Source organism: Mustela nivalis (assembly GCF_964662115.1).
Source record: "Mustela nivalis genome assembly, chromosome: 10".
NCBI lineage: Eukaryota > Metazoa > Chordata > Mammalia > Carnivora > Mustelidae > Mustela > Mustela nivalis.
In genome coordinates this window covers 62,708,988-62,721,858 of record NC_139029.1, presented here as the reverse complement: position 1 = coordinate 62,721,858, position 12,871 = coordinate 62,708,988, and the positions used below count along the sequence as shown (strand labels likewise).

Here is a 12,871-nt window from a genome sequence, read left to right as displayed (position 1 = left end):
GAGCAGGGAGCCCAATACAGGGCTTGATCCCACAACCCAGATATCACAGCTTGAGCCAAAATCAAGAGTCAGACGATTAACTGACTGAGCCACACAGGCCCTCCATCACTACCTCTCTTTTTATATAAATACGCTCCATTCTCTCACATCCACTTTTGACCTCCTTTCTCTCAGAGCCAAATCTCTTGCAGGTTAGTCTATACACATCCTCATTTCCTTACTCCCAAGCGCCCCTCACCAAGCTGGCTTTACTCCTCTCTCTTCCACCGAAACTTCTCTCACCAAAGGCACCGGTAATTCTGCAGTGGCCAGACTCAGCCGACAAGTCTCATTACATTCTGTTTGACCTGGCCCACACGGAGACTCTCTCCTCCTTGGCCTTCTAGAACGCCGTTGGCTCTTGATATTCCGCTTCCCTCTCTGTCTTCTCCTCCCTGGGCTCTGACATGGGTGTTTCCTCGACTTCAGGTCTCAACTTCCCTGCAGCCTCACAGTCCCAAAGCAACCTGGGGTGATCCCTCGCACATGCGTGTTTCACTGCTGTTGTATCCTGGTGAATTCCACATCTGTGACTACAGCCAGGACTTGTTATTATGGGTACTAGATTAAAAAAAAATAAAAGACCTCGGCCAAATGGACCTGTTAGCATAAGCATCTCAATCTTTTGAAAATATTTATTTATTTATTTATTGGAGTGAGACTGAGAGAGAGAGAGAAAGGGAGAGAGCGTGAGAGGGGTAAGGGTCAGAGGGAGAAGCAGACTCCCTGCTGAGCAGGGAGCCCGATGTGGGACTCGATCCCTGGACGCCAGGATCATGACCTGAGCCGAAGGCAGACGCTTAACCCACTGAGCCACCCAGGAGCCCAGCATGTCGATTTTAAAATGTTTATAACTAAATTCTTCATCTCTCTGTCTCTCAAAAGTCATTTCTTCTCCACATGTCCTATCTCCTTGAACGACACCTCAGTTTATCTGGTCATCCAAACTAGCTACTTCGGAGTCATGCTCAGTCCTCTCATTCACCCGAACACAACGGATCTTTATGTCCTATGGATTCTACTTCCCGAAATCTTTTGGATCGGTTTCCTCTCTTCCACTTCCACAGCCTCCTTGTTGCTCCCCTGCAGGACCCCCATCTGACCTTGCGGCTGGGCCCCCCCTGCTGCAGCCTAGGCTCCCTTTCACTGCTTCCAGAATGTGCTTTCTGAAATCCAGATCTGGTGGCGTGTGACGGAGTGAAAGCTTGGCAGCTCGCTGTGGCTACAGGCTGAGGTCTGTATTTGTTAGCCCAGTGTTCTCAGCCTTCCCTGCCCTGGACCCTGGGTCTGTCTCCAGCTCTGCCTCTCACCACGTGCCACCCCCACATCTCTGAGGCGCTCGTACATGTGCTCCCTCTCCTTGCCATGGACTCACACCAACTTCCTTCCCACTTAGCCCTTGGACAATTCCTTTTCTTTCTCGGGACTCAGCTGACTTCCTTCTCCACACCCACGACTCGCTTCAGTCTTTCTCCCATCCGTTGTGCCACTGCCATGACACGTGCCGCGTTGAGGGGGTTGTTGGCTCCCTCCCTACAATAAGAGCTCCTTGAGATCTCTCATCTTCATATGATTAAGTCTGTCACTTAGCTCTTAGATGGCAGAAACTCAGTAAATATATCAAATGAATTAATGAAAGTCACCCAAAAGAATATACAGTTAATGAGAGAATTTAATATAGCAGTGAGAAAATATTTTTACCATTAGAGAGTTACACAGGCCATGTAAAGTCTGTATATCCCCTGGCTGAGGCTATTTTTTCCCTCCACCTCTAAACTAAGCCATTGTTTGAAATCAGTATGTGGTCAAGGTGCTCTATTCAACCCACAAAGAAAATCTCAGAAGCACCAGGTTCCTTCAGATGTACCCAGAATCACATTCTCAAACACTTGCTCATTGTTGCCCCTGGTTCTTTGAAATACTTTTGGTTATGCTCACAAAAAATATACCCACGATATGCCTTCTTAGTAAAAAGATGCAGTGTGTATTCCAAAATCAATGTGCTTTTGGGGGGGGGTGTTCAGAGCAGTTCAGATACTTTTATGGCTTCAAATTGTTCCCTGTTTTGAAGTTATTATGGAATTGCAAATAATTGGCAGAACATGGCTGAGGCACTCAGAGGTCTGTTTCACTGATATTCGTTTGATGTCTTATTATTTTGACTTTGCTTTCAGACATCAATAGTTAGCTATATAGGAACAAAGTCAAATAGAAAATTGGGACATTTATTCACATAATTATAGCAAACTCCTCCACCCACTCTACTCCCATAAGCTCTCCTTACTACATATCTATAATAGTATTTGAGCATGGGCATTGAAGTCTGGGAACGTGGGGTATGAGTTCCAACTCTGTCACTTATTAAACAGTGTAGCTTTGGGAAATTTCCCTAATCTTCTGAGTCTCTACCTCTTCATCTATAAAATGGGAAAGAACATGAGTACTGATGACTGGTGTGAGAAATAAATATGAGAGCATGTAAAAAGGCACCCCAGTATCTAGAATGTAGTAAGTCACCAGTATATGTTAGTTTTAATATTATTATTAGGTAATTGAAATAAATATTTAGAGGTAGAAGATGAGGACTTGGAGTTATTCAATAGCTTTCAAACTTTACTTTTTTGGGACAACGTCTCTGTTGTACATGCTTCCAATTGAGAGAACAGTTAGCAATGTGTCAATTCATTAGTGGCTCAAATTTGGGGTAGACAGAAAACAAATATTATTTTGCCATTTTATTTTAATTGTATTATTATTATTATTTTTGAATACTTTATTTATTTACTTGACAGAGAGATACACAGGAAGAGAGGAAACTTAAGCAGGGGGAGTTGGAGAGGGAGAAGCAGGCTTTGCAACAAGCAGGGAGGCTGATGTAGGGCTCTATCCCAGGACCCTGGGACCATGACCCTAGCCAAAGGCAGACACTTAATGCCTGAGCCACCCAGGCATCCTTATTTTGCCATTTTAAAAGAAATTCAGAGAGGTTAAGGGATTGGCCCAAGGGCACACAGAGGTTAGATATAAACATAAGATTTGGGGTGTTCTTTCACATTCAGTGCTGGGTCCTTCTAGAGTCTGTGGCATTGATCATTCTTAGTGGGTCTCAGAACAAGCAAAAGAAGCTTTCAGTGAGTCAGGCCTGGAGATGCGGCCTTGGATGAGCGAACAGGTTGAGTAACTCTTCACCAGGTGATTCTGTTGGTAAGTTAATGGTGTTTCCAAAAATATTTCAAGAAGTGGGTACAATGAGTATGATGAGCTCCCCAAACCCTTCACTTGGTTAAAGTCACCTGCGTGCTTTTCTTTTTAGCAATAGTGCCCTTCTGGATGACTCAATTGACTCAGCAACATTCCTTTCTTGAGAAAATAACTTAAAAAAAACATGGAAAAAAACCCCTGTACTTCTGCCCTGTCATGCAGTGTTCCAAGGACTGTTCCGTGTCGTACTGAATGAACCTCATAGTTCTCTAAGCATAGTGAGCCCTCGATATAGGTTTATTAATTTGGTCTGATTAAATGAAGAAAGTGTTTTGTTCTATTCAACATTAATTAGAGTCTTTTTGCAGGAAAAAGTTTAAGTAGGTTGGCGGTCAGTACACAAGGCTTGCATTTCTCCAACATTAGAAAGCCATCCCATTGGTTTGTAAGTGCATTTGAGGCTCTCTTGGAAAGGGCCCAATGTCTCTCTTCTTTTACTCTTCCATCCTGAAAGGCTGGAGTTTGAAAATACAGACGTCAGGCCAGAAGAGGGCCAAAAGGGCCCTTAATAACTTCGTGCCTTCCTGGAGAAAGGGCTGTGGCAATCATGCGTCTATGTCTGGGACAGAGATGATGTTCAGTTAGGGCAGACCACAGGTTTGGCAGTCAGATGGAAACATACTTCTTTCTGTGAACCCAGTCTAGCTGATGGGCTTCCCGTTTTCATTTTATAGTAGAAACCCAATGAAGTCTAGTCTGAGTTTTCATAGTCTCATCCAATAATTTCTGATAACCATGATAGTCCATTTTTCGGCTATGATTGAATGCCGGTGTCCCCTTCCAACCCATATGTTATGGTGTGATGGTACCTGGATTGGGGCTTTGGAAGGTGATCAGGGCAGGAGGGTGGAGTGCCCTATGAATAGGATCAGTGCCTTTTAAAAAGAGGTCTTAAAGCACTCCCTCCCCTCCACCACGTGAGGTTACAGGGAAAAGAAGCTGTCTACGAATCAGGATGTCGACCTTCACCAGACGTCAAATCTGTCAGTGTCTTGATCTTAGACTTCCCAGCCTCCAAGGCTGTGAGAAATGAGTTTCTGTTGTTTACAAGCCACTCAGGCTACGGTAGTTTGGTACAGCGGCCTGATGGGACTAATTCAAGCTCAAAGGTCAGTCTCCATGTCAGGGCTGTTCTCTCACCTGAAGGGTTCTCTACACCCTTCCTCCAGTCCTGGTTCTTCCGGTGCTACTGATCCCGGACACCTGTCCCCTCCACCTGCAGCTGGCCCCTGCTTTGGAGTCTCCTGTGAGTCCTCCTGAAGCATTCATTTTGGCCCACCTCTGACTAGCACCCAGGCTTTCCTTTCAGGCATCCCTCACACCACTGGCTACACAGGAACATTCAGAACTTTTCCAGGCCCACAGCAGCCCTGGGAAAGGGGTTTTCAGTAGTTGCACCGTTTTACCCCTGACCCCTTGCTCACATTTGTGAGGTTATTTGTTTTTGGACGGACAAGCCGAAAGAAAGCACAAGGGACTACTTAATCCTCCAAGATTTCCCAAATGCCAAGTACAGGGTTTCATACACCTGCTTAACAGACCCTATACCTTAATTGATCATACTTGGTTCTCAAAGTGTGGTCACAGATGCTGGGGGTAGGGTGGGGTGCTCTATTTTTTCTTTCAAATTTAATCCCAGTAGTTACCATAAAGCATTATATTAGTTTCAGGTGTGCAATATAGTGACTGAACGCTTCCATTCAACACCCCAAGCTCATCACACAAGTGCTCTCTCGAATCTCCATCACTTGTTTCACCCATCTCCCACCCAACAAACCATCAGTTTGCTCTCCATGGTTAAAAGTCTGTTTCTTGGAGCGCCTGGGTGGCTCAGTGGTTTAGGCTTCTGCCTTCGGCTCAGGTCATGATCTCAGGGTCCTGGGATCAAGCCCCACATCGGGCTCTCTGCTCAGCGGGGAGCCTGCTTCCCCCTGCCTCTCTGCCTCCTTGTGATCTCTCTCTATCAAATAGATAAATAAAAATCTTAAAAAAAAAAAAAGTCTGTTTCTTGGCTTGCCTCTCCCTTTTTCCCCCATGATTCTTTTGTTTCTTAAATTTCACATTAAGAGTGAAACCGTATGGTATTTGTCTTTCTCTGACTGACTTATTTTGCTTAGCATAATTCTCGCTCGTTCCATCCATGTCATGGCAAATGGAAAGATTTTATTCTTTTTTATGGCTGAGTCATACTCTATGGTGTGTGTGTGTGTGTGTGTGTGTACCACCTCTTTATCCATTCACCTACCGACAGACACTTGGGCTGCTTTCATGATCTGGCTACGGTACATACTGCTGCAATAACCACAAGGGTGCGCATATACCTTTGAATTAGTGTTTCTGTATTTTAAAAAAATATTTTATTTATTTATTTGACAGAGAGAGATCACAAGTAGGCAGAGAGACAGGCAGAGAGAGGGAGGAAGCAGGCTCCCCACTGAGCAGAGAGCTTGATGCGGGGCTTGATCCCAGGACCCTGAGATCATGACCTGAGCTGAAGGCAGAGGCTTAATGCACTGAGCCACCCAGGCGCCCCAGTGTTTTTGTACTTTTTAAAAATTATTATTTATTTGAGAGAGACAGAGAGAGAGAGAGAGAGGAAAAGTGAGGGGAGGGACGGTGGGAGAGGGAGAGAGAGAATCTCAAGCAGCCCCAAAGTGGGGTTCAATCTCATGACCCCAAGATCGTAACCTGAGTTGAAACCAAGAGTGGAATAACTCAACGGACTGTGTCCCCCAGGTGTCCTGTGTTTTTGTATTTTGGGGGAGGTCCCCTATTTTCATTACAACACTTAGAGACTATTGCCTTTCACTAATAGTACAGAAGCAATTGTTATAAAACCAGTGTGAATCAAGACAGCTGCCTCCAATTGAACTAGATGTATCATCTAGTGAACTCTCAGTAAAACAAAAAGAAAATGCCAGTGTTAAGAATGGCCTTGATGAAGCAGTATAAAAGATTAGTTTTATTCAGTCTCAGTCCTTAAGTATATGTCATTTTAGTATTTCGTGTGAAGTATGCACAAAGTGCTTTAGCACATCTAGGTTAATGGTTTTCTTGAGGAAAAACACGATGTGATTGTTTGAGTTGCTTAACTAGTTGCTTTTCCTAACTGAACACCATTTTTACCTTCTCACGGATGGACTAACAGATAAACTATGGATTTTCAGACTTGAGTCTCTAGCAGACATTTTCTTGAAAAGAAATAAAGGAAGCCCGTCGCTTCAAGGACAATAATCGGCAGCATCTGTTGCCAGTGATAAAATCCAAGCTTTCAAGCCCCAGATCCGTCACTTCTCAGAAAGTTATTTATTTACTTATTTTCAAGGATTTTTTTTTTTTAAAGATTTTATTTATTTGACAGAGGGAGAGACAGCGAGAGAGGGAACATAAGGGGGGAGGTAGGAGAGGGAGAAGCAGGCTTCCTGCTGAGCAGAGAGCCCAATGCGGGGCTCATCCCAGGACCCTGAGATCATGAGCTGAGCCCAAGGCAGATGCTTAATGACTGAGCCACGCAGGTGCCACCTAGCAAATTATTTAACTCTCTAACATCTTACCTGAAAAGTCAGGCTGGGGATGGTACCTTCCCCATAGGGTGGAGTCAAGCATTAAATAAGATAACATTATACAGTGTCTAGTGTGTGTTCAGTGCTCAGTGGATGTTGGCTTCTAATACCGCTACCTCAAATGAAAATAAACTTTGCCTTTTGTTTTTTATTTAACCAAATATGTGCATCGATGTCATGAAAAATTTTAATCTGGGCCCCAAGTCAATATTCCCTAAATATTAGGTTAATTCATAGTTCTTTGACAAAAGAGCAACAATGAAATGACATTAGGGCTATAGTGAAATAATGGCAGGCATTAAAATATTGAGTTTTAGGGGCGCCTGGGTGGTTCAGTCAGTTAAATGTCTGCCTTGGGCTCGGGTCATGATCCTGGGGGCCTGGTTTTGAGCCACAAATCAGGCTCCCTGTTCAGCAGGAAGTCTGCTTCTCCCTCTTCTCTGCTGCTTCCCCTGCTTGTGCTCTCTCTCTTCCTCTCTCAAATAAATAAAATCTTAAAAAAAAATTGAGTTTTTAAGTAAGAATTCTCATTTCTACAATTTTCCCTAAGTAAATAAATAGGACTAGTTTACACTGGGTTAAAAATACACAGAATAACACAAAATACTGTAAAAGTGCCTCCCAAAGCTTACTACTTAGAAGTCGTTTATCAGTACTCCTGCTAAGGTACACAAAGCCATCTGTGGCCCTGACATCCTGAATGCTATAGGCCCAGAATGATGTCTTGACCATAACGCCATTAGTATCACACCTCACCTATAAAGTCAGATGATTTTCTAAATTGAAGCCAAAGCTTTGGAAAGGAATTAATGGAAATTCAGGTTATGTCACACTTTGGGCACAGGCAGGCTACGAAAAGCACAGAAGAGAAAAAGAAGCCAAAATAGATTGGATAAGAGCAAGATAATGATCAAGAGATTAAAAAAATACAGAGAGAGAGAGAGAAAGGAAAGAAATGTACCAGAAGAGGTTGTGAAAACTGTAGGAGCCTGTTAGTGGGACATAATGAGGTCCTTTAAAGGACATTTTTACACTATCCAAATACTTTTCCATTTTCAGCCATGACTGAGCCCTAGTCTTGTACAGCAGCACAGTTCTTACGTCTTGTGTGTGAACTATCAAAGTCCAGAGAACCTTTTCCAATCCTTTTGATCACTGGCCTGATCCCATGAGATCTCACACCTGTCCTGTGGAAAGTATTTCTCTAGAAAGAGTGACAGAGCTGCCTTCTTCATGAACAAAGAGGTAATATTCACACCACTTTCTTTCTTTTTCTTTTTCTTTTTTTTTAAAGATTTTACTTATTTATTTGACAGACAGAGATCACAGGTAGGCAGAGAGGCAGGCAGAGAGAGGAAGGAAAGCAGGTTCCCCGCTGAGCAGAGAGCCCGATGCGTGCGGGCTCGATCCCAGGACCCTGAGATCATGACCTGAGCCAAAGGCAGAGGCTTAACCCACTGAGCCACCCAGGCACCCCTTCACACCACTTTCAAAGGGCTAACTAGATCAGTTGTTGCCTCCTTTCGTTTTGGCCCAGACAGTACACCTTCCCTGAACAAGTTTTTCACTCAGACGGTGGTCAGTGCTATTAACCGTGACTCAAACTACTTTGGAAATGAGCAAGAAATGCACCAGCTTTGGGGAGAATAGTAAGCTGGTATTGCTGTTCTCAGGGAGAGGCGAGCAGCTACAATGGAGTCAGGAGTGTCTGATTAGGCTCATAATTAACCTGAGAACTGCCCTGCCAGCAACGGCTACTAGCAGCATCAACCTGCCTGTCAGTTCCAGTCCAAGAATTCCAACTGCTACTTTGGTTGTTATGGAAACTGACCACACTGCCTCCTAAAGAACTCATTATGCCAACAAATACTTGTTTCCTAAGTCATTGTGGGGTATCTAAATGAGCAATGGAAGAGCACACAGGCAGAAGGCTGGCCACTAGAAAAGACGTCACAGGGAGCTAAAACCTAAGCCTGACCTTGGGGTATCGTCAGCGAGGGGAAGAGACATTTCAAGCAACGGGACTGGCAAAAGCGAGGGAAGTTCAAGAGATAAAGATAAGGCAGGTATGGCTGGAGCCACAGACTCATGGGGGTTGGAGTGGGAAATGGGAAGGCACCTAGAGGCCAGTGGGGAGGAGGCTTTGAAGGTCTTTAAAGCAGGGGGACAGTGCTTTAGGAATATTGTTTTTTATCTTCAGACTAACAGCGAGGATGACAATCTAGTTTCTGGCTAATACTAAAATGCCATGTGTCTTGGTAGATGTCCAGACAGTAGTATGAAATGTTAAAAGTTCAACTATCTTCTCATATAGGCAGCACCACACCTGTTGCACTGAAATCGATAGACTCTTGTATATTAGGGCTCATCAAAACCGCTATGGGTGTGTCTATGACATCCTGAGTATTTTTATGAGCTTCCAATTGACCTGCAATACAGCCCCCAAATACATTCTGCCATCTGTCAAGGCAGTATATAGCACTAAGGCCTTAATTTTCAAGCAGAGTCCAGTAAATACAACAACAATCATTTTTCCTCATATCACAGTGGGTTTGCATCTTTTCCTGCCCAAACAGTAGGCGGAAATCTTTACAAGAATAGTAACTGGCCAGTAAGTTAAAATACAGGAGAGTTTGGTTAATATAAGAAAAACCTTTATTCAGAACAACAGTTCTTGGAGTGTAGTCTGTGGACCCCTGGGGGGTCTCAAGCTGTGTCTGATGTCAAAGATTTTATATTGTGCTGTTTGACTCTGTGAAGGGCACAGGTCTTAGTAACAGGTGAGCCAAGGGCTTTAAGTTACATGCGGACAGATAGAAGTGATGCTTGAAAATACATTTCAGAATTTAATTATGAGTGCTAAACTGGGTAAATCTGAAATGATATTATTGCTAGAGAAAATAATAACCACAAAATATGCTATACTATTTTTAGAAGCTTTGTTTTGGACCACCTAATTAAAAACAAAGATTTCGATGTGATAATAAAAGCTCATTCCTTAGATACTGAATGTCACGTTTAAAGAGTGTCTCCTTTTCCTAATTTGGCCCCTAAGATAAAAGCTGAACAGAATGTATAAGTCATTGCGTATGGCCTTGATGCCAAGAAGAATGATTAAATTTTATGTGGAAAGGGGAAATTTCGTTGCTGTTTCTCTTCAGTGTCTCTTCAGTTAAGGAGCAGAAATGATGTACATTTACTTTCTGCAAAGAATATAAAAAGTGTGACAAGAGTTCCTCCAGTTTCCAAGGTTAAGGTCAATGAGAGGCAAGCAGGTCAGGGGACAGTACTCAGGTTGGGCTCCAGAACTCTCACTGCTCAAGACACACCATTCTTTTTGTCTGGAATTCTTCCTTCTCTCACCTCAGTGAATTTCTCCCGTTGCTCCATCTCCTCCTTTAGTTTCCTGCCTAAACGTCACCTCTGTGGGGAAACCTTTGCCTGATCACTCTGATTACCCACAACTACCCAGATACTCAACCAATGTTGTTCTACTTCAGCTCTTTGTTTCCTTCCTATGTGGTAATAATTCCATGAGTTCTCCTTTCCATCTAGAAAGGAAACTCTGTGATTCCTGCTCATTGCCCAGCACAGGTCCAATACTCAGTAAGTATGGGGTGGGTGACTCAATGTAGGAGACAGTCCAGGGAAACAACCCAACAACTGAGTGGTGGAGTGGGGAGAGGTCTGGAATGGGGAGCTATAGCCCTGGTCTCCCCTCTGTCACCAGCTGTGGAAATGACCTTGATCAAACCTCTTAAGTTCTCTGGGACTCAGTTTCTTCATCTAACAAAGAGGGAAATTTAGTGAGCGATTTCCAAGGCAACATCCCAGCTTCAGAGTGCAAGATTCTAAGTTTATCCAATTTTATTTCTTGGGTGCTGATAACCATTCTTTTTCCCACTCACTGAGGAGGTGTGGACCTTTTCATTATTTCTGAATATGAATAGACATTTTTTGAAAAGTGCAAAGGTAGGTGTATTAACTTTTCTACAGACTTGAATCATTAGAAGGAGAAGTATCAAGTTTTGGGAGGTGCTCTGACAATAGTTTGTGCTTTTCTGTGTAATTATAACTGTTGCTCAAATAGCCCCATTGATCTCCATGGGGAAAAATGGACATACGCCTCTCACGCTCATTAGCTATGTGACCTCGGACCAACTCCTTTACCTTCCTGAGTCTCAGTTTCCTTACCTGTGTTAACAGATATGTCATAAAGATAAACCACCAACCTATAGGACTAGAGAAAGATTAAATGAGATAAACTGGAACACAGTAGGCACTTAGAAAAAGCAGGTGAACCCCAAGTGAATTTTGTCCCATGACTTAACTTATCAGTAGCTTCCATTGTACGAGGCATAAGATGAGTGAGATTGTTTTTATCATTAGCTAAAAGGAATGCAGGGTATGGTTACTGAAATATGTTTGAATATGTGATTGCTGGTATTTTTAGCAGTGAGGTTTGGGGAGCATTGACTCATTGTTCAAACAGAAAAGGTGTGTGTTATATTTTGATGTAGGACATCTTCATACCCATGGGATTATAATGTATTTTATTATTGTAGGGCTAAACTCAGGAGTCTGACATTCCTTCGAGTCCTACTCTGTCTACTCTATAAAGATACAATGCCCAAAACAATATAAAACTGCATAAACAAAAGCAACAACCCAGCAGCCTCAAGGGTATTATCCTAACCAAAAAAGGAGCAAGACTTCAAAGCACAGTGAGAAAAGAACAGTCTTTTTTCTCTATCAAGTTGTGTATTAGTAGCAGTTGCATTAGAAAACTTGAGGGTGGTTACTCACCAATCATGAAAATAATTTTGCGCTTTCTCAAATCTTCCATGAAACCTTTAAAGTAAGAATAATTTAAGTTATTGGCAAGAAAAACTGTTTTTGAAACCCTGGTATTACTCATGTTGTGTAAAAACCAAATCTTGTAGATTTATTTGGTAAGAAGCCCAAGTTGAGTAAATGTGTTAATAGGTCATAGTTAATAGGCACCAGTGACCATTTCAGCCTTATTCCCAGACCTAGGTAACCTATTTCACTTTAATGCAAACTATCAATTTTAGGTGGCAAAACTGATAGGCCATTAAATAGCATGAATTACAAAGAAAGATAATTTTTAAAATTATTTAAAATATTCGTAAGTATCTCAGTTTTACATTATTTTATATTCTTTTCTTAATATCTGCTGATCTCGTTTAATAAAGAAGGCTTAAAGTACAAATGGATATCTAGAAGACAATATCTTAACTATAGTTCCTATTTATAGAAAATAATTCTATTTTCCATTTAAGGTAGTGATATAAAATTCCTTCTAAAACAAGTGTATTTAAGTAATAACTGTGAGCCAATTTAGAGAAAAATATTAAGTGAATAATTCCTAGTACAGGTCATATACATACAGAGATGAAGCAAAAACCACAAAGATGAGGAGAGTAAGGACTGAGTTTTGGGAACCACTACTTTATTTATTTTTTTCAAGTTTTTATTTAAATTCCTGTTAGATAACATACGGTGTAATATTCATTTCAAGTGTAGAAATTGGTGATTCATCACTTTCATACAACATCCAGTGCCCATCACAGCAAGTGCCCTCCTTAATCTCCACCCCCCATTTCACCCACCCCCACCCACTTCCCCTCCAGTAGCCATCAGTTTGTTCTCTGTAGTCAAGAGTCTGTTTTTTGGTTTGCCTCTCTATTTTATCCTACCTACGTTTGTTTGTTCTGCTTTTTAAATTTTTAAAAAATTTAAAAAATTTTTAAAAATTAAAAAAATTATTATTTTTTAAAATTCCACAAATGAGTGAAGTCATATTTCACTTAGCATTACACTCTCCAGCTTCATCTATGTCATTGCAAATGGGAAGATTTCATTCTTTTTATGGCTGAGTCATCTTCCATTATATGTATATATATATTTACCCCCCATTCAGTCATCAGTCGCTGGACATTTGGGTTCGTTCCATAATTTGGCTATTGTTGATCATGCTGCTAGAA

At 42.0% G+C, this 12,871-nt stretch overlaps 1 protein-coding gene across 1 annotated transcript in view; it reads right to left on the bottom strand.

Moving 5' to 3' along the window:
• AK5 (adenylate kinase 5) overlaps positions 1-12,871 on the bottom strand; it is a gene marked incomplete at its 5' end in the record, with an annotated part of 185,240 nt that overhangs the window by 45,005 nt on the left and 127,364 nt on the right. The window contains one exon of the mRNA XM_082688564.1: positions 11,670-11,714. Within this exon, the coding sequence (XP_082544690.1) occupies positions 11,670-11,714 (45 nt within the window). The remainder of the gene's footprint in view (positions 1-11,669; positions 11,715-12,871) is intronic.